Raw genomic sequence first — 20,328 nt, 5'->3', positions numbered from 1 at the left:
CCCCTGGGGTCCCTTCCGACTCTACAAATCTCTGAATCTGTGAAGGTCTCAGGGTAGTTATATGCAATCCTGCTATTATTATTATTATTATTATTATTATTATTATTATTATTATATTTCCAAAACCAAAACAAGAAAAATTACAAACATCAAATTCAACATCCATATTCATTTTCTAACATAAACCTATTACATAATTAACTAAATTAAAATATACCTAATCACTCTAAACTTCTCTTTGCAATCCTGCTTTCAATAGTTTTGAGGCAAACACACTGGTTCTCGCCAGTGTCTTTGCCTCCCGTAACTTTTTGTACCACAAATGTCCGGCTTTATTTTCTGTCCCACTTTGGTTGCTGTGTAGTGCAGGAGGATGTCTCCAGTTGTTAGATGATCATCCACACACCAGATGTGTGGATGATCCAGCATAGGTAAGGTAAAGGTAAAAAGGTAAAGGACCCCTGGACGGTTAAGTCCAGTCAAAGATGACTTTGAGGTGCAGCAATCATCTCACTTTTCAGGCCAAGGTTGCCGGTGTTTGTCCAGAGACAGCTTTCTGGGTCATGTGGCCAGCATGGCTAAACCGCTTCTGGCGTAATGGGACACCGTGACGGAAGCCAGAGCTCACGGAAATGCCATTTTACCTTCCCGCCGCAGTGGTACCTATTTATCTACTTGCACTGGCATGCTTTCGAACTACTGAGTTGGCAGGAGCTTGGTCAGAGCAACAGGAGCTCACCCCGTCATGCGGATTCAAACCACCGACCTTCTGATCGGCAAGCCCAAGAGGCTCGGTGGTTTAGAGCACAGCACTATAAACCAGCCCCTAATTCTTCTTATTATTTATTAAATTTGCCCGGAATCACAAGGCGGTTCACAACATAAAAATACAAAACGGAAACACCGAGTACATAATGAAACACAAGCAAAACAAACAAACAAACAAACAGAAAACAGCCTCCCACAGACATCTTTAAAAGGTCACAGAATGTTAATGCTGATATCAATAGTCAGGGAGTTCCAAGGTTATGGAAATTTGGTTATAGAACTAGTGAAGTGGAGGCAGAGAATAGGCTGAGCCAGAGGCAATGACAGGTGGAGTTCCCGTTTTGCACCTATCCGGCTCCCTGCTGGGTTTCACAAGGGCAAAACATAGAAAGCAGGGTTGTGTATAACCGCCCCGATACAGTGCCATCATGAGGATAAATCATCTTCAAATCTCCGAAGGGCTGTCACACGGAAGAGGGAGCCAAGCGTGTTTTCCGCTGCTCCATAGGGATTCAAATTGCAGAATGGAGATTCCAACTAAACAGGGGGAAGAACTTTCTGACAGTAAGAACCGCTTGACAGTGGAACCGACTCTCTTGGGGGTTGGACTAGATGCCCCTCAGGGGTCCCTTCCAACTCTCCAATTCTGTGATTCTATTTAAAAAAAAAAACTTGTCTGGAAGGAACTCTCAGTAGCACAGAACTCAGCCATGTGTAGGATTGCATCGTCCAAGCGCCACATAAATGTGAAGTGCATTATGAATTTTTATTTCCATGTATTTTTAAAACTAGGGACGTGGGTGGCACTGTGGGTTAAACCACAGAGCCTAGGACTTGCCGATCAGTAGATCGTCGGTTCGATTCCCCGCGACGGGGTGAGCTCCCGTTGCTCGGTCCCTGCTCCTGCCAACCTAGCAGTTCGAAAGCACGTCAGAGTGCAAGTAGATAAATAGATACCGCTCCGGCAGGAAGGTAAACGGCGTTTCCGTGCGCTGCTCTGGTTTGCCAGAAGCGGCTTAGTCATGCTGGCCACATGACCCAGAAGCTGTACGCTGGCTCCCTTGGCCAGTAAAGCGAGATGAGCGCCGCAACCCCAGAGTCGGCCACGACTGGACCTAATGGTCAGGGGTCCCTTTACCTTATTTTTAAAACTAATGCATGACACCTTATTGCCCCTTTTGGAGTCAAGGTTATGAAGAGAAAATTGCCTTTATTTTGAAAGAAGCAGGCCTAACTTTTACTTCTTCCCAAAACTAAATAGTCACCTGCAGTTTGGAATGCCTAGCCAGGAATTTGCTGCGCAAACCTTTACGGGACGAAACATAGGTGACACACAGATGTATGAAATGAAGACTTTCAGGTTTTGTGGGTTGGGTGTTATTTTTTAAAAAAAGAATTGAATGAAAAGCAGTTCTCTTGTGAGCCTGAGATTGAGTGGGAGAAGAGAGAAGGAAAGGAAGGGCTTAGCCCTGTCCCTGCCAGGCATTTTCTTGCTCAAAATGAACCCTGGCCCTTTCCCCACTAACTCCCCTCTCACAGGGTTCTGGATTTGTGTCTGCAAATCTGGAACCTCAGGGTTGCTTTGAGCGGAAAACTGATTGGCAGGCTAAGAACCCCCCCCCCTTCCCCCCTCTGAGTTGATCCACTACTCGAAAGGAGAGTTTCCCCACACTGACTTAACTGGTATTCATTTATGAAAAACACGCAGAGCCATGTTGCAAATGTTTGTAGCGTGTGCTTTGTCCTGTAGTATCTTGGAGCGAGGTGGATTAGAGGGTGTTTCAGCTACAATATTCGGTGAATTCCCTGCCACAATGAAACATCCAGTCTGGGGATGATTTCCTTGTGGGGCACATGCATGCAATGGGGATTGGGGGTGGTGTGTGTGGATATTTCGGGAACTGACCAGTCCACCCCACCCCCCACCCCCCACCCCCCACCTGGCTGACCCTCACTTTTTGCTTTCGCAGGTCAGAGGCGCCTCTGGGATGCCGTCAAGAGGAGGAAGGCTGTGTGCAAGCGGAAATCTTGGATGAGCAAAGTAAGGGCAGCTGTACTCAAGAGGGCTAGAAACTTGGTTTTTAAAAATCCCCGCTGGATGGTTGTTTCTTAAGGACTGACTAGTTGCTAGTCTCCCATTACCGATTTTTTAAGAAAGAAAGAAAGCTTAAACATTAATGTTTGATGTATTATAGTATTTTAATGTTTTTTTGGAAGCTGCCCAGAGTGGCTGGGAAATCCCAGCCAGATGGGCGGGGTATAAATAATAAACTATTATTATTATTATTATTAAGCTGAAATGCAGCAGTAGGAGGTTGTAGCTGTAGCTGGATTTTGAGCTTGAAACTAGGAGACGGATTTGTCCCTTTTCCAGCATGGCCTGCATTATGTTTCAGCCTCCATGCTCTGTTTATTTGCCTATTCATTCCTTTAAAAGAGACCATGGGGTCTCTAAGGTGGCATATTTACAAAATGTGCAACAAAGCAGTGTGGAGTAGTGGTTAGAGCAGCAGGCTAGGGACCTGGGAGTCCAGGGTTTGAATCCCTACTCGGCCATGGTGACTCTGGGCGCCTCTCAGCCTAACCTGCCTCACAGGACCAAGGAGGGGATTAAAATGAGGAGCGGGAGACAGCCCTTCAGATATTCAAAGATGGCTGCCGTATCACCTTTGGGATCTGCGACCAGCGGGTTGGGCTAGATGATGCTTGGGGGTCCCTTCCAGCTCTACAATTCTGTGATTCTAGGACTGTTAAGCCTTGAGCTCCTTGGAAGAAAAAGGTGGATATAAATGCAATAAATAATTAACTGATGCAAGAACAAAACACAAGCTAAACCAGACTTAAATCCCCAGTAATCAAAGAAAGAAATCTGCATTAAGAGCAGATTAAAAAAAACGCGCTTGTGGACAGATGCACCATGCAGACCTCTGTCCTCGGAAGGTTAATTTCCCAAGGCACTTTGGCTAATCGATTGCAGTTTACAGGATTAGTTGCAAGCTCAAAATAATTAACCGCCTTCGTTTCTGCTGAGCCGTCAGGCGGGAGCCAGGCGCTTTTGGTCCCTCTGGCGCCCCCTTCTGGCTGAGGCTTCCTCGGGAGCAAATTTTCATCGCCAGGCTGCGTTGCTACTGGTGGACCGACTCTGCCACTCTGCTGTTATTAACGTCTGTTTGCATAGGGTGCTGCAGTTGGAAGGGGGGGTCCCTGCCCCCCCGCATGCACACAGACCCACGTACAAGTAGCAAGTGGAAGTGATAAATAGCTGCAATTGGCCGTGATGTCTGTGAGCTCAACGGCTGCAAATTGAATTCACAGTAATTATCAGGAGAGTATTGAATTAACCTTCATGGCTGGCTTGGAGCCAGGCATTTAACTGCTTGCAGATCATTGCAGCGAGAAGCCCTCCTTTTGCTGGAGAGGGTGGGGATCTGAAGGGGCACGTCCCCTGGGATGCCTTAGGAAACCAGGATCAGGCCACAGACCCGTTGAGGTCCAGCCTTCTGTTGCTTATAGTAGCCAGACAGCTGCTTCTAGGAAACTCCTGAGCGAGACATAGAGGCAATAACCCGGCCCAGGTCTCCCTTCAGGCCCTACAGTGAGTATTCAGAGGCACCACTGGGACTGCAGCAAAATGTTGCAGCATGCAGCTCTTCTGTTAAGAGTTCCAGCCACTCCGTTGCCTCAGTTTCCCCGTATCCTGTGGTCGCCAAACATGCAGCTCCTGGTGTCTTAACAGCAGCTGAAGCAACTGAGGTTGTCTGTGATTAAGTGGCACATGAATGCTGGTAAATAAAGTAAAATGAATTTGTTGTGGCCAGAGCCCTCTGGCTTCCCTTCTTTACAGCACCCCATGCGAGCCGGTTCCCTGATCGAATCCTGGGCACCAAGAGAATCCGTTTGGATTTTTTACGGGGAGATGGGGATCATGAGAGAACCGCCCCTCCCAGCCGGACGCTGAGGTCCAGCGCCGAGGGCCTTCTGGCGGTTCCCTGGCTGCAAGAAGCAAAGCTACAGGGAACCAGGCAGAGGGCCTTCTTGGTGGTGGCGCCCGCCCTGTGGAACGCCCTCCCACCAGATGTCAAAGAGAAAAATAACTACCAAACTTTAAATTATTATTATTATTATTATTATTATTATTACCCAAAACCTCATGGCCAATAGGCCTTCTCTCTTGCTCAGAGACCCGTTGGGTCCCTCACCAGTCCCTGGGAAGTTGGAGTGTTTGGGAATATGCTGTGAAGCTCCGCCTATGGAGACAGGGAAAGGGTCGTCTTCTCAGGCCCTCAGCTACCATCACCCTCATCCATCTCCCTGTGCGTGTCTATATCTTTCTTATTCATTTATTTATAGTCTGTGCTTTGTTTAAAAAAAAACAAAATGTATCTCGAGGTGGTTAATGATCCTTACATGCCTTTGTTTAATTTACTTCGGACGGTTGCATCTCACCCTTCCTAAAAATGCATCCCAGGGCACCCCAATATAATGGCAATTTTTTAAAGAAATGCATTAGAGGAGAAGGAAAAATCTGATCCTATACCTCCACTGCTTTGCGGCTGTACTCGTTCGTGAGAAAGGCTTTGGGAGCAAACCCTAAGGGAAAGCCCATTGTAAATTTTACAAAACAAATAAATAATTCCTCTCTCCTTCCATGCAGGTCTTCAGCGGGAAGCGGCCTGACTCGGACTTCCAGCCCCTGGCACAGTGCGGCCTGGGCAAGCAGTCCACCCCGCCCCCCCTGGAAGAGGGTCAGCAGCAGGCCCTGACATGCCTGATCAGCGAAAAGGACCTGATGCTCTTTGAGAAGCTGGGCGACGGCTCCTTTGGGGTGGTGCGGCGAGGGGAGTGGTGTACGCCCACCGGCAAGTTGGTAAGGGGGCTTTCCTCTCTCTGGCTTCCTGCTGCGCTGGGAGTAATGGAAGCGATGGGGGAGTTTAGCCAGTACAGTGGTACCTGGGGTTACATACGCTTCAGGTTACAGACTCCGCTAACCCAGAAATAGTACCTCGGGTTAAGAACTTGGCTTCAGGATGAAAACAGAAATTGTGCGGCAGCAGGTGGGCCCATTAGCTAAAGTGGTGCTTCCAGTTATGAACAGTTTCAGGTTAAGAACAGACCTCCAGAACGAATTAAGTACTTAACCCGAGGTACCACTGTATGGAAAAGGTAAAGGGACCCCTGACCATTAGGTCCAGTCGTGACCGACTCTGGGGTTGTGGCGCTCATCTCACTTTACTGGCCGAGGGAGCCGGCGTACAGCTTCCGGGTCATGTGGCCAACAGGACTAAGCCACTTCTAGCGAACCAGAGCAGCGCACGGAAACATTGTTTACCTTCCCGCCGGAGCGGTACCTATTTATCTACTTGCACTTTGACGTGCTTTCGAACTGCTAGGTTGGCAGGAGCAGGGACTGAGCAATGGGAGCTCACCCCGTCGCAGGGATTCAAACCGCCGACCTTCTGATCGGCAAGCCCTAGGCTCTGTGGTTTAGACCACAGCGTCACCCACGTCCCACCACTGTATGGTGTTGTTGGGTAAATAAGTAAAGGACCTCTGGACAGGTTAAGTCCAGTCAAAAGCAACTATGGGGTTGTGGCACTCATCTCGCTTTCTAGGCCAAAGGAGCCGGCGTTTGTCCACAGACAGCTTTCTTGGTCATGTGACCAGCAGGACTAAACTACTTCTTGGGCTTGCTGATCAGAAGGTTGGCTGTTCGAATCCCCGCAACAGGGTGAGCTCCCGTTGCTCTGTCCCAGCTCCTGCCAACCTAGCAGTTTGAAAACACGTCAAAGTGCAAGTGATAAATAGGGAAGGTAAACGGTGTTTCCGTGCGCTCTGGTTTCCGTCACTGTGTCCCATTGCGCCGGAAGCGGTTTAATCCTGCTGGCCACATAACCCGGAAAGCTGTCTCTGGACATTCGCCAGCTCCCTCAGCCTGAAAGCGAGATGATCATAATCATAATCATAATCATGATAAAATTTTATTTATACCCCACCCTTCCCGGTTCAGAAAACCGGGCTCAGGGCAGCTAACAACAAATTTAAAACACTTAATTGTAAAAGCAGCATAAAATACAGTATAAAAACATGAATAACAATAAAATTCAAAATTCAGAAATCAATTTGGGGAAAATTCATCTAATAAGCATTAGGTAGTCACCAGGGCTAGCTGGCTAATTGGTCCTACTTGGTTCATAAAAGGGGAGGGAGAGGGAAGAGAAGGGAAATAAAAGATCAGGCTGAATTCAAATTAAAGGCCAGGCAGAATAGGTCTGTCTTACAGGCTCGACAGAAGGAGGTTAAACCCTTAAGGGCCCTGGTCTCATGGGACAGAGCATTCCACCAGGTCGGAGCCATCACTGAGAAGGCCCTGGCCCTGGTGGAGGATAGTCTGACTTCCTTAGGGCCCGGGACCTCTAAACTATGGTTATTCATGGACCTTAAGGTTCTCTGTGGGGCAGACCAGGAGAGGCGGTCTCGCAACCCTATAGTCGCCTTTGACTAGACTTAACCATCCAGGGGTCCTTTACCTTTTTTTACCATTGGGCAAATATTGGGGTTTGATGCACCTGTGGGTTTATCTAGCCAATAGAATCCAGGCACCAGCTGTCAACCGAACAGAACGTTTATGTAGGTTTTGCAAAGTTGGAACGGCACAACTTCAGCCTTGCTTGGTGGCTTCCAGCAAATTAACAATTGGTTCTTCTTCTAATGTCATCCGCAACAACCATGCTGTCCGCCCTCTGGGTTAAAGATTGCCCTGCAACCTGTATGCCCAAAGCTTAACCTGGCACTGCCCTCTCTTGCTTCTTCCGCCAGTTGAACGTGGCTGTCAAATGCCTCAAGACGGACGTGCTGAGCCAACCGGAAGCCCTTGACGACTTCATCCGTGAGGTCAACGCCATGCACTCCTTAGACCACCTGAACCTCATCCGCCTCTACGGTGTGGTGCTCTCTAACCCCATGAAGATGGTGAGGACCAGGCTCCCTTCTGGAGAGGCTGAGGACAGACACCACTTCTGGGCTCCAGCCACAGAGGGAAAGTGGTGTTTGGGGCTGGTGGTGGATAATAATAATAATAATTTATCATTTATACCCTACCCATCTGGCTGGGTTTCCCCAGCCACTCTGGGCAGCTCTCAACAGAATATTAAAAACACTATAAAGCATCAGACATTAAAAACTTCCCTAAACAGGGCTGCCTTCAGATGTCTTCTAAAAGCCAGATAGTTGTTTATTTCTGAAATACAACCCCTGAGAGTGGATTTCATGCTCTTTATTCAGCTCATAGTAGTGAGGAATGGAAGTTCCCCCAGAATGTCTGCTTTATATACCTTATTTATACAATGGGCCCCACGTGATTGGCTAATTCCGGGATTCTCCGGTAGGCCAATCAGGTTGTGGATTCACTTCCACCTGGAGCTGGATTGGGTGGCTCCTGTGGATCAATCAGACTGCTGCATTCCGGATCCTATTGTTCTAGGACCAATCAGACTGCTGCATTCTGAATCCTATTGTTCTAGGACCAATCAGACTGCTGCATTCTGAATCCTATTGTTCTAGGACCAATCAGACTGCTGCATTCCGGATCCTATTGTTCTAGGACCAATCAGACTGCTGCATTCTGAATCCTATTGTTCTAGGACCAATCAGACTGCTGCATTCTGAATCCTATTGTTCTAGGACCAATCAGACTGCTGCATTCTGGATCCTATTGTTCTAGGACCAATCAGACTGCTGCATTCTGAATCCTATTGTTCTAGGACCAATCAGACTGCTGCATTCTGAATCCTATTGTTCTAGGACCAATCAGACTGCTGCATTCTGGATCCTATTGTTCTAGGACCAATCAGACTGCTGCATTCTGAATCCTATTGTTCTAGGACCAATCAGACTGCTGCATTTTGGATACTATTCAACTTAGTACGTAACACATAGAAATGTTTGAGGGGTTTTTTTGGTGTTTGAATATTTTGTTGGAAGCCACCCAGACTGGCAGCCCAGTCAGATGGGTGGCTAATTAATTAATTAATTAATTAATTAATAGTTGGAAGGGACCCTGAGGATCATCTAGTCCAACCCCTTTCAGTGCAGGGGGGGACTGAACACAGAACGTTGCCGTTAACAGCACCACTCTCTAACTCAGTCAGAGTAATTCCTGTGTGGTTGGACTTGATGAGCCTTGGGGGTCCCGTCCCAACTCTACCATTCTATGAATCAGTTCTGGTCCCTGTAACCGGGCAGCAGCCCTTTTGCCAACCCTGAGTCGAGGGTCCCGGCCTCCGCTGTGCGTGACGTCTTTCTGTCCCGCCTCCAAGGTCACGGAGCTGGCCCCTCTGGGCTCCCTGCTGGACCGGCTGCGCAAGAACCAGGGCCACTTCCTCATCGCCACCCTCTGCCAGTATGCCATCCAGATCGCCCGCGGCATGGCCTACCTGGAGTCCAAGCGCTTCATCCACCGGGACCTGGCTGCCCGCAACATCCTGCTGGCCACCAATGACCTGGTCAAGATCGGAGACTTTGGGCTCATGAGGGCTTTGCCCAAGAACGACGACCACTACGTCATGCAGGAGCATCGAAAGGTGCCCTTTGCCTGGTGAGTCGCTTGTGCACCATCAAGGCTTTGACCTTTAAAGCCCTTTGTGGCTTAGGGCCCTCGCATTTACGGGACCGTCTCTCCTGGTCTGCCCCACAGAGGACCTTAAGGTCCATGAATAATCACATTTTAGAGGTCCTGGGCCCTAAGGAAGTTAGAATATCCTCCACCAGGGCCTTCTCAGTGATGGCTCCAACCTGGTGGAATGCTCTGTCCCATGAGAGCAGGGCCCTGCAGGATTTAACTTACTTCCGTCGGGCCTGTAAAACAGAGCTATTCCGCCTGGCTTTCAATTTGAACTTAGCCTGATCTTTTATTCCCTTTCCTTCCCTCCCTCTCCCTTTTTTATGAAGATTACCTGCTCTGGGATCCCGCAGCTAATTCTCCCCTGGTCTCCATGCTGGCCCAAATAGGACTAATTTAGCCAGCTAGCCCTGGTGATCATCTAATGTTTATTGGATGGATTTCCCCCCTAAATTTTTGATTTTATTGTTATTCACGTTTTATACCGTATTTTATGCTGTTTTGTTTTTGCAGCATCCATTAAGTGTTTTAAATTTGTTGTTAGCCTCCCTGAGCCCGGTTTTCTGAACTGGTAAGGGCAGGTATAAATATCTATTTTTATTTTTTATTTTTAAAGGCTGGCTTAGCAGAAACACAGGCTAAAAATGGCAGGATACAGTCGAGCAATGCAACACACACACACACACACACACACACACACACACACACACCACATAACCCAGAAAGGAATCCATAATGAATTGAAAAAATGTTTAAAAGTACTTTCCCCCCAAAAACCAACAGAGTCCTTTTTTGTTGGGAATAAGTCAGACGGAAATTCCCAGGTGTCAGAAAAAGTTATTTATGTACGCTGCCACTATGGCCTGCGTTTTGTTAGCCCCAAATTGGAAAACGAGCGAGGTCCCAACTAAAGAAAAATGGCAGCTTAAACCGATGGAATATCCACATCTTGCAGACTTAACATATAGAATAAGAGAACAAGAAGAACATACGTTTAGAGAAGGTTGGAAAATCTTTATTGATTATATGGGTGAAAATTGTGTACACTTGGCAGCGTTAAGATGAATTCAACAGTGTAAACAAGTTTTGATGGATGTAATAACGGAATACTGAACGGTGAAATAGGCAGGGATTTATGATATGCAGAATGAACCATGGAAAGAGAAGAACGGAAGTCATTGACGTTTTAAGGTTGTTTAAATTAATATTCTAAATTATAAAACAGAAAATTTAATAAAATTATATACAGAAAGGAAAATGAAGCCAGGCTGAATTAACAGCAAAAATATTTCCTTGAAAATGTTTTTTTTGGGGAGCCCCTGGTCCCCCAGCTCCCCGAAATGGTACCCCAGAATCAAATAACTATATAATGGGGGTCCTGAGGAGGGTGACCCAAAGAGTGTCTTTGCATCTCATGTTCCAGTTTACCTGTGAGATTGCTGTACTATATGGGCCACAGGTCTGGTGCTGTTCTTGCATTCTTAGGAGTGTCCCTACCTCAACACAACCCATTTCATTCGCTCCCCTTTTATATTAAATTTTCTGTTTTACCATTCAAAATACGCATTTAAACATCCTTAAAATATCAATGACTTCCCTTCTTCTCTTTCCATGGTTTATTTTGCATATCATAGGTAAAGGCAAAGGGACCCCTGACCATTAGGTCCAGTCGTGGCCGACTCTGGGGTTGCGGCGCTCATCTCACTTTATTGGCCGAGGGAGCCAGCGTACAGCTTCCGGGTCATGTGGCCAGCATGACTAAGCCGCTTCTGGCGAACCAGAGCAGCACACGGAAACGCTGTTTACCTTCCCACTGGAGCAGTACCTATTTATCTACTTGCACTTTGACGTGCTTTTGAACTGCTAGGTTGGCAGGAGCAGGGACCGAGCAACGGGAGCTCACCCCGTCGCGGGGATTCGAACCGCCGACCTTCTGATCAGCAAGTCCTAGGCTCTGTGGTTTAACCCACAGCGCCACCCGCATCCCCTTGCATATCATAGATCCCTGCATATTTTACAAAAAACTAAACCATGCAGTATTCCATTATTGCATCCATCAAAACTTATTTACACTGCTGAATATTTCTTAATGCTGCCAACATTTTGAAGTGTACACAATCCCCCCCCCAATTTAGTCAATAAACGTTTTCAAATCTTCTTTAAACCTATGTTCTTCTTGTTCACTTATTCTGTATGTTAAGTCTGCAAGCTGCGCATGTTCTGTCAGCTTAAGTTGCCATTCTTCTTTAGCTGAGACCTCACTCGTTTTCCATCTTGGGGCTAACCAACCCATCTCATTCTCTACCCAGCATTGTTCTGAATTGCAATTATACCTGCCCCCCCCCTTTCAAATTGCACTGACGCACCTCTCTCTTTCCACCTGCAAATACAGGTGTGCCCCTGAGAGCCTGAAGACCCGCACCTTCTCTCACGCCAGCGACACCTGGATGTTCGGTGTGACGTTGTGGGAGATGTTCACCTACGGACAGGAGCCTTGGATTGGCCTCAACGGCAGTCAGGTACGATTGTGAGGGCCTGATCTGCGCGGTGCCTCACCTTGTTGTTGTTTAGTCGTTTAGTCGTGTCCGACTCTTCGTGACCCCCTGAACCAGAGCACACCAGGCACTCCTGTCTTCCACTGCCTCTCGCAGTTTGGTCAGACTCATGTTTGTGGCTTCAAGAACACTGTCCCACCATCTCGTCCTCTGTCATCCCCTTCTCCTTGTGCCCTCCATCTTTCCCAACATCAGGGTCTTTTCCAGGGAGTCTTCTCTTCTCATGAGGTGGCCAAAGTCTTGGAGCCTCAGCTTCAGGATCTGTCCTTCCAGTGAGCACTCAGGGCTGATTTCCTTCAGAATGGAGAGGTTGGATCATCTTGCCTCACCTTACCTCGTGAGAAGAGAGCTGAAATCCTCACAAACGTGAGGGTGCTGTTGTTTTTAAATGATGTGCGCTGGACCTCCTGCGTCGCTCTCCGCATTGCCACCAAGCTCCTAGTCCTCACCGAGGAGGCTTGCTGGTGGGCTGGTTCCGGCTTGCTTTCCTGAGCCCTGTTTCCTTTGCCTAGATTTTGCACAAGATTGACAAGGAGGGAGAGCGGCTGCCGCGGCCAGAAGACTGTCCCCAGGACATCTACAACGTCATGCTGCAGTGCTGGGCACACAAGCCGGAAGACCGACCCACATTTGTGGCCCTGCGTGACTTCCTCCTGGAGGTATTTGCGAGAAGTGTTTTGAGGGGTTTTTTTGGGGGGGAGGAATACAAAATAATAACAGCTGGGAAAATCAGTGTTAACCCGTAAGCCCAAACTAAATCATGTGTGGAGGAATAATAATAATAATAATAATAATAATAATAATAATAATAATAATAATAATAATTTATTTATACAGTGGTACCTCGGGTTAAGTACTTAATTCATTTTGGAGGTCTGTTCTTAACCTGAAACTGTTCTTAACCTTAGCTAATGGGGCCTCCTGCTGCCGCTGCGCCGCCGGAGCCCAATTTCTGTTCTCAACCTGAAGCAAAGTTCTTAACCTGAAGCACTATTTCTGGGTTAGCAGAGTTACCTGAGGTACCACTGTACCCCGCCCTTCCCGGGTCAGAAAACCGGGCTCAGGGCGGCTAACAACAGATTTAAAACACTTAATTGATACAACAAAAAACAGCATGAAATACAGTATAAAACGTGAATAACAATAAATTCAAAATTCAAAATCAATTTAGGGGGAAATCCATGGGGAATGGGGAACCAGCGGCGTAGCGTGGGTTGTCAGCACCCGGGGCAAGGCAAGTAATTTGCGCCCCCTAACCTGGGGCAATGCAAGTAATTTGCGCCCCTAACCCCTAACCTGCCGCCGCTGCCAGCTTCTTCTTGCTGCTGCCTGGACTGCTGCCATGGGGCTCTGCTACAGCCTGTGCCCGAGGCTCTTCGGTGACTCCGGAGGCGGTGAGCGCCCCCCCCCCAGATGTTGCGCCCGGTGCGGCCGGCCCCCCCTGCACCTCCCACGCTACGCCACTGTGGGGAACCTTGGAAGTAAGCAGGCAAACTTGTTTTCTGCTGCTGCAGGGGGTAGGCCCCAAACCAATGACTTCAAGTTACAAGGAAGGAGATTCCGACTAAATATCAGGAAGAGCTTTCTGGTGGTAAGCTCTGTTCGATAGCAGAATGGACCCCCTCAGAAAGAAGGCGGTGGCTTCTCCTTCCTTGGAGGTTTCTAAGCAGAGGTTGGGTGGTCTACTGGCAAGGATTGTTTAGGGGTTCCTGCATTGCAGGGGTTGGGCTAGATGACCACTGGGGTCCCTCCCAACTCTACAGTTCTATGATTCTATGACTCAGAAACCCTTGGAGGCATCTCTTATTTGGGTGTCCTCTGCGCTGCCACCTAGTGTGTGAGAGAGAGAGAGGCAACAGCCACAGGTTCTGTTTTATTTTACAGTGGTATCTTGGTTCTCAACCTTAATCCATTCCGGAAATCCGTTCTAAAACCGAGGTGCCCTTTCCCATAGAAAGTAATGCAAAACAGGCTAATCTGTTCCAGACTTTTAAAAACAACTTCTAAAACATCAATTTAACATGAATTTTACTATCTAACGAGACCATTGATCCATAAAATGAAAGCAATAGTCAATGTACTGTGCTATAAAACAAATAAGACAGTATCGTAGATGATAAAAATGAAAAATTTCTTTTCTTTCTTACCTGCACTGATGATAGTTATTGTTTGGATGGAGGGCTTTTATCCATTTCCGCAGTCAATCAATCACACACAGTCAATCAATCAATCCACACAGCCACAAAAACAAATTAACCGAAAAAGCCTCAAAAACAAAAACGCAAAATAAATAGCAAAAACAAAAGCACCAAACCTAATCCGTTCCGGAGGTCTGTTTGACTTCCGAAAGGTTCGAAAACCAAGGTGCAGCTTCTGGTTGGTGCAGACGCCCCGGAAACAATAGCCGACAGCCACAGTGGACTTTCAGCTTCCAAAAAAATGTTCACAAACCGGAACACTTACTTCCAGGTTTTCGGCATTTGGGAACCAAGGTACCACTGTGTTGCATTTCGTCTTTTCACATCTTTATCTCACCTTTCCCCCAAGATGGCATGTGTGGTTCTCAGTTAGGGCTGAGAGACTTTGACCCAGTGAGCTGATCGGCGGCTAAGTAGAGATTCGAACTCGGGTCCCTCAAGTCCTTGCCTTCGGCGGGGGGCCAGGGCAGTTTCCCTCCCAGCAGATCTGCAAGCTTTTGGCTGGGTGGTCTCTTTGCTGAGCCTTCACGTCTCCCCTGCTTTCCTCCCCCAGGCGCAGCCCACGGATATGCGGGCCCTGCAAGATTTTGACGAGCCAGACAAGCTTCACATCCAGATGAACGACATCATCACGGTCATCGAGGGCAGGTAGCGTGGGGCAAGGGGAGGACTGGGCAAACTTTGAGAGGGACCCAGGCGGGCGAATTCCGACCTCGCCTAAGAAACCTAATGCACCAAGGGCAGTGTGGCCCTATGCGCTTCTACCGAAAAATGCAACTTATTCTGCAAGACGGTCGCCCAAATCACCTGCTTTGCAAAGGCTGTTTCCGGAGGTTGTTGCGGGATAGCTCAGTCGGTCTCTCGGGAGACTCTTGATCCCAGGGTCGCGGGTTCGAGTGTCAGGTTGGGCAGAAAGTGTCCCACATCGCAGGGGGGTTGGACTAGATAATTTTTGGGGGTCCCTTCCAACTCTAAGATTCTGGGATTCCACCTGCCAAAGAGTCCCTGGGAAGAGAGAGTCTGACCAGGGCATTGGCTCGCTGTCTTGCCTTGGCTGAGATGCTTTGCCACGGTTGTGCCCGCCCGATTTTCAGAATTGGTGGCTTTGAGGGCAAACAGAGATTGTCAAACAGCAGCAAAAGCTCCTCTGATTGAAATCGCCCTGGATCATCATAAAATGTGAAGGATGGGTTCAGGAATCTCATGGGGGTCTGTGCTTTGGGAGGGAGGGGGAATGTAGCAGGCATAGCATCCAATTACATTTGGTTTTTCTTAACTTAGCTGGGAGGGTCTTTCTGCTCCCCCCTGGAGTCAGGGGCAGGGATCCTGGCCGACCCAGATGCCTAGAAACTGGGTGTGAGTTTAAATAGGTTTTTAGTCTAGTGTTAGGGATGCGGGTGGTGCTGTGGGTTAAACCACAGAGCCTAGGACTTGCCGATCAGAAGGTCGGCCATTTGAAGCCCGTTCGACGGGGTGAGCTCCTGTTGCTCGGTCCCTGCTCCTGCCAACCTAGCAGTTCAAAAGCACATCAAAGTGCAAGTAGATAAATAGGTACCGCTCAGGCGGGAAGGTAAACGGCGTTTCCGTGCGCTGCTCTGGTTTGCCAGAAGTGGCTTAGTCATGCTGGCCACATGACCCGGAAGCTGTACGCCGGCTCCCTTGGCCAGTAAAGCTCCGCAACCCCAGAGTCGTCTGGGACTGGACCTAATGGTCAGGGGTCCCTTTACCTTTGCTAGTCTAGTGTTGCTTTAACTTTTCAAAAGCCTGACATTATCGCTGTTAACTTTTTCACATGGACCATCTTATTGCCTTATCTTTTTTCGTAGACAGCTTTCAGCTCTCTCTCTCTCTCTGTGTGTGTATGTGTGTGTGTGATGATTTACAATCAGGTGGTACATAGATTTTATGGAATAAATAGAATGAATTAATGCATAAAGCTTTGTGGGCGGGATGCTCAGAAAGGCTTCGTTTGCTGAAGCTCGGTGTGGCTGGGATTATTCTATGTGGGGTTCCTCGGAGGCATTTAGCAGAGATTGGGCGGCCATCTGCCAGGGGTTCCTCACCCGTGATTCCTGCATTGCAGCGGGTTGGACTAGATGACCCCATGGGGTCCCTCCTAACCCTACGAGTCCGTGACGGTGCCCTGCCCTTTGCCAGCCTGCGTGCCATGCCAAAGCAGTGCCGCCTGGGCTCTGGAGCGGCCGGCCTCCCTTGCCAGGGCCCCTCTCTGAGTCACTCCTTTCCCCGGAGTGTGATTTCTGCCTTGGCTTGCGTACCCTCCAGTGCTCGGCGAGCCACGTTCTCTCGCACGCCCCCGCTCTGGCTGCCGCTCCCTGCCACCCACGCTCACCTGATCCTCATGCCCGCAGAGGAGACGGCACCGGCAGGCTGGCTGGCTACCCTGGGACGGTTTCCCCACAAGACCTGGCAACCGCAGAAGGGTTTTCCGAAAGAGGCGATTGTCCTGCCCAGGGTGGCAGCAACCTGGCATGAGAAGAAGCAGGAAGGGGCGAAGGGGGCACCCCTATCCATCTGGATGCCAGGCGGCCCTGGAGGTGGTGTCCCATGGGCACCGGGATGGCCATTGTAAGAACAGGATTTTTAGAGGAAAGGACAACGAGAGAGTTGTATAAATACTCTGCGGGGGGGGGGGGCTTTTGATGTATTTGGATTTGAGGGGAGTGGGCTGAGATTTTTTGGGAGGGACCCATTGGATTTCCATTCTCCAGCCCTCGCTGTGTGTACCAGTCCTGGCATCTCCAGATTGATTCCTGCGTTGCCAGGGGTTCGACTAGATGACTCTAGGGTTCCCTTCCAACTCTGCTGTTCTGTGATTCAGTGGCAAGGATATCAGGGGGGCAGGACTAAGAACGGGTCTCTTTCTTCCTAATAATAATAATAATAATAATAATAATAATAATAATAATTTATTATTTATACCCCGCCCATCTGGCTGAGTTTCCCCAGCTACTCTGGGCGGCTCACAATCAAATGTTAAAAACAGTACAGTGTTAAATATTAAAAACTTCCTTGAACAGGGCTGCCTTCAGATGTCTTTTAAAGATAGGATAGCTGCTTATTTCCTTCACATCTGGTGGGAGGGCGTTCCACAGGGCAGGCGCCACCACCGAGAAGGCCCTCTGTCTGGTTCCCTGCAACCTCGCTTCTCGCAGGGAGGGAACCGCCAGAAGGCCCTCGGCGCTGGATCTCAATGTCCGGGCTGAATGATGGGGTGGAGATGCTCCTTCAGGTATACAGGACCAAGGCCGTTTAGGGCTTTAAAGGTCAGCACCAACACTTTGAATTGTGCTTGGAAATGTACTGGGAGCCAATGCAGATCTCTCAGGGCTGGTGTTATGGGGTCTCTGCGGCCGCATTCTGGATTAATTGCAGTTTCCGGGTCACCTTCAAAGGTAGCCCCACATAGAGCGCATTGTAGTAGTCCAAGTGGGAGATAACTAGACCAAGGGTTTGGTGAGTAGCTAGGACTCGAACCCGTGGCTTCAAGTTATAAGAAAGGAGATTCCAACTAAACATCAGGAAGAACTTTCTGACAGCAAGAGCTGTTTGACAGGGGAATGGAATCGGAAGCTGGTAGACTCTCCTTCCTTGGAGGTTCTTAAGCAGAGGTTGCCAGGAACTCTTTAGCTGTGACCGCTGCATCCTAGCGGGTTGGACTGGATGATCTTTGGTGTCCCCTCCCTTTGGGGGGACGCCAGGCTGGCAACGGAATGCCAGTGGAAGGACGAAACACAGAGGTTGAGCCCCTTTCCTGCCCCTCTGCGGCTGACTCTGTTGCCCAGCTGCAGGCTCGGTCTGTCTCCCCCTCGAAGCAGCGACTGTGGGCCAGGGCGGGACGGTGTGTCTCCAGGGACCGGCTTTCGCTGCCGCCTGCCTCTCCGTGACTCTTGCTCCTGGGCTGGGCAGCCTTAATTGCAGGGAGTTGGCTGGCAACCAGAGCCAGCGACGAGGGCGTAGCGCTGAGCATTACGTCACGGCCCTGCTGAGTGACAGGGCTGAGCACATAAACAGCCCTTCCTCCCTGCCTCTCTCTCACACTCGGGACGCGGTGGGGAGAGACTCGGGCTTCCCTGCCGGCTGGGAGGCTCGCCTGAGGATCCGGCGTGGATTTCTCCCGGGGAGACCCAGCGCAGGTGATGCTTCTGCCAGGGAGGGGAAACCGAGGCCGGTGGGTGGGTGGAACTGCACTGCACCGCCGGAGGCAGTGAGAGCTGCTGCTCTCGCACTCGGGTCCTGTTTTGGGGTTTCCCATCGGGGCGTCCGGTTGCCCCCTTTGAGAACAGGCCTTCTGGAGGAGATGGGCTGCCCCGCTTTGGCCAGCCTCTCCACATGTTCTGAAGGAACTGCACATGCACAAGGTTTCGCTGCCGGTTTGCCAGCCGTCGCTTTGCTGGTGGACGTTGCTCTGCAAGGCAGGTGAGCACGCTTTGGAAGCAGGGGTTGCGGGTTCCAGTTCCGCCATGCCGCTTTATTGATGCCAGCCCTGCCTTGGCTCAACCTATCTGTTTGCCACCCCAACCCATTGCTCGGGCGGCGGGGAAATGGAGAACTAATTTGTGACGCTCAGACCAAATGCTTTAGCTGAGATTCCTGCATTCCAAGGGGTTGGACTGGATGACCTTTGGGGGACCCCTTCCAACTCTGCAATTCTCTGATTCAAATGCGAGACGATCTTTGAGTGCTTTGTTTTTTCTTTTAAGTGGACTTCCTTTGCATGTTGTTGGTTTAAGACATAGGAAGCTGCCTTATGCTGTGTGTCAGACCATAGGTCAGTATCGCCCGCACAGACTGGCAGCAGTTCTCCAGGGCTTCTTTCTCAACCTGACCTGGCAATTGGGGATTGAACCTGGGACGTTCTGCATGTAAGGCAGCTGTCCTGCGCCCTGAGTTGCAGCTCTAGGAAGCACGAACTGCGCATGCCCATTTGCACCATGCCCTGGTCTCCTGCTCACCTGCGCAGCAAATGCAGGCAAGAGTTGGCTTAAGACTGTCTGAAGCGGGGAAAATAACTATGAGCAGCTCCTCTTCCATTAACTGACCTGGTGCAGAATCTGCCAGAAAGCTCACGTGCCTGTTGCTTAATTTTTGCCAGTCTTGTCCAGAGTTTCCTGTTGGTTTGCGATTCCTGGAGCAGACCTCAGTCTGCTGTCTGCAGTTTGGCTGCCCTTAAGAGCACATAAGGTAAAGGGTAAAGGGACCCCTGACCATTAGGTCCAGTCGTGGCCGACTCTGGGGTTGCGGCGCTCATCTCACTTTACTGGCGAGGGAGCCGGCATACAGCTTCCGGGTCATGTGGCCAGCATGACTAAGCCGCTTCTGGCGAACCAGAGCAGCGCACGGAAACGGCGTTTACCTTCCTGCCAGAGCGGTACCTATTTATCTACTTGCACTTTGACGTGCTTTCAAACTGCTAGGTTGGCAAGGAGCTGGGACCGAACAACAGGAGCTCACCCTGTTGTGGGGATTCGAACCGCCAGCCTTCTGATTGGCAAGCCCTAGGCTCTGTGGTTTAACCCACAGCGCCACCCGCTTCCCTTTAGGAGCAGATACATCACTTCTTTTGCATTCAGTACTTGGCTGAGCCTTGGGGGCGGCACGATGGGAGAGCTTTTGCTTTTCAGCTAACCAGAGTCCCCCCTGGAAACTTTGCCTAGTTTAAGCTCTGATTGGTTCAGAATAAGCCAGGATCGAACTGTGGTTGATAGAATCATAGAATAAGTAGCTACCTTATCTTTAAAAGACATCTGAAGGCAGCCCTGTTTAGGGAAGTTTTTATTAATTAATGCTGTTTTGCTTTTAACACTTGATTGGAAGCTGCCCAGAGTGACAGGGGAAACTCAGCCAGATGGGCGGGGTATAAATAAATTATTATATTATTTGTAGAAGGGACCCCAGGGGGTCACCTAGGTCAAGGGTTGGCAAGGTTTACCTCGGTTGGGCTGGTTCACTCCAGCAGAGGACCCTCCGTGCGCCGGATCGCGTTCACGCCCGCGATTTCCAGTGCCTGCGATTTTCCAGATTTTCCAGATGCGATTTCCAGCACCGCGGAAGCGAGTCCCTGCGCCGGTTTAGCGCAGTGCACAGGGACTCACTAAGCAGACGGCTCGGTTCGGGGGTGGCTTGGGGGCCGGTTAAAGGACCCCCGTGGGCCACTTTTGGCCCATGGGCC

The 20,328-nt window shown here is 49.5% G+C and overlaps 1 protein-coding gene across 8 annotated transcripts in view; it reads left to right on the top strand.

Moving 5' to 3' along the window:
• TNK2 (tyrosine kinase non receptor 2) overlaps positions 1-20,328 on the top strand; it is a 111,238-nt gene that overhangs the window by 63,736 nt on the left and 27,174 nt on the right. For all 8 annotated transcript variants that reach the window (XM_081862187.1, XM_081862186.1, XM_081862188.1 and 5 more), the window contains 7 exons: positions 2,739-2,809; positions 5,423-5,635; positions 7,585-7,737; positions 9,084-9,361; positions 11,778-11,904; positions 12,453-12,599; positions 14,692-14,786. In XM_081862187.1, coding sequence (XP_081718313.1) covers positions 2,739-2,809; positions 5,423-5,635; positions 7,585-7,737; positions 9,084-9,361; positions 11,778-11,904; positions 12,453-12,599; positions 14,692-14,786 — 1,084 coding nt within the window. The remainder of the gene's footprint in view (positions 1-2,738; positions 2,810-5,422; positions 5,636-7,584; positions 7,738-9,083; positions 9,362-11,777; positions 11,905-12,452; positions 12,600-14,691; positions 14,787-20,328) is intronic.

This window comes from Podarcis erhardii, assembly GCF_964252035.2.
Source record: "Podarcis erhardii genome assembly, chromosome: 5".
NCBI classification, from domain to species: domain Eukaryota; kingdom Metazoa; phylum Chordata; class Lepidosauria; order Squamata; family Lacertidae; genus Podarcis; species Podarcis erhardii.
The sequence above is the reverse complement of the archived record's forward strand: the minus strand, read 5'-3'. Positions and strand labels throughout refer to the sequence as shown.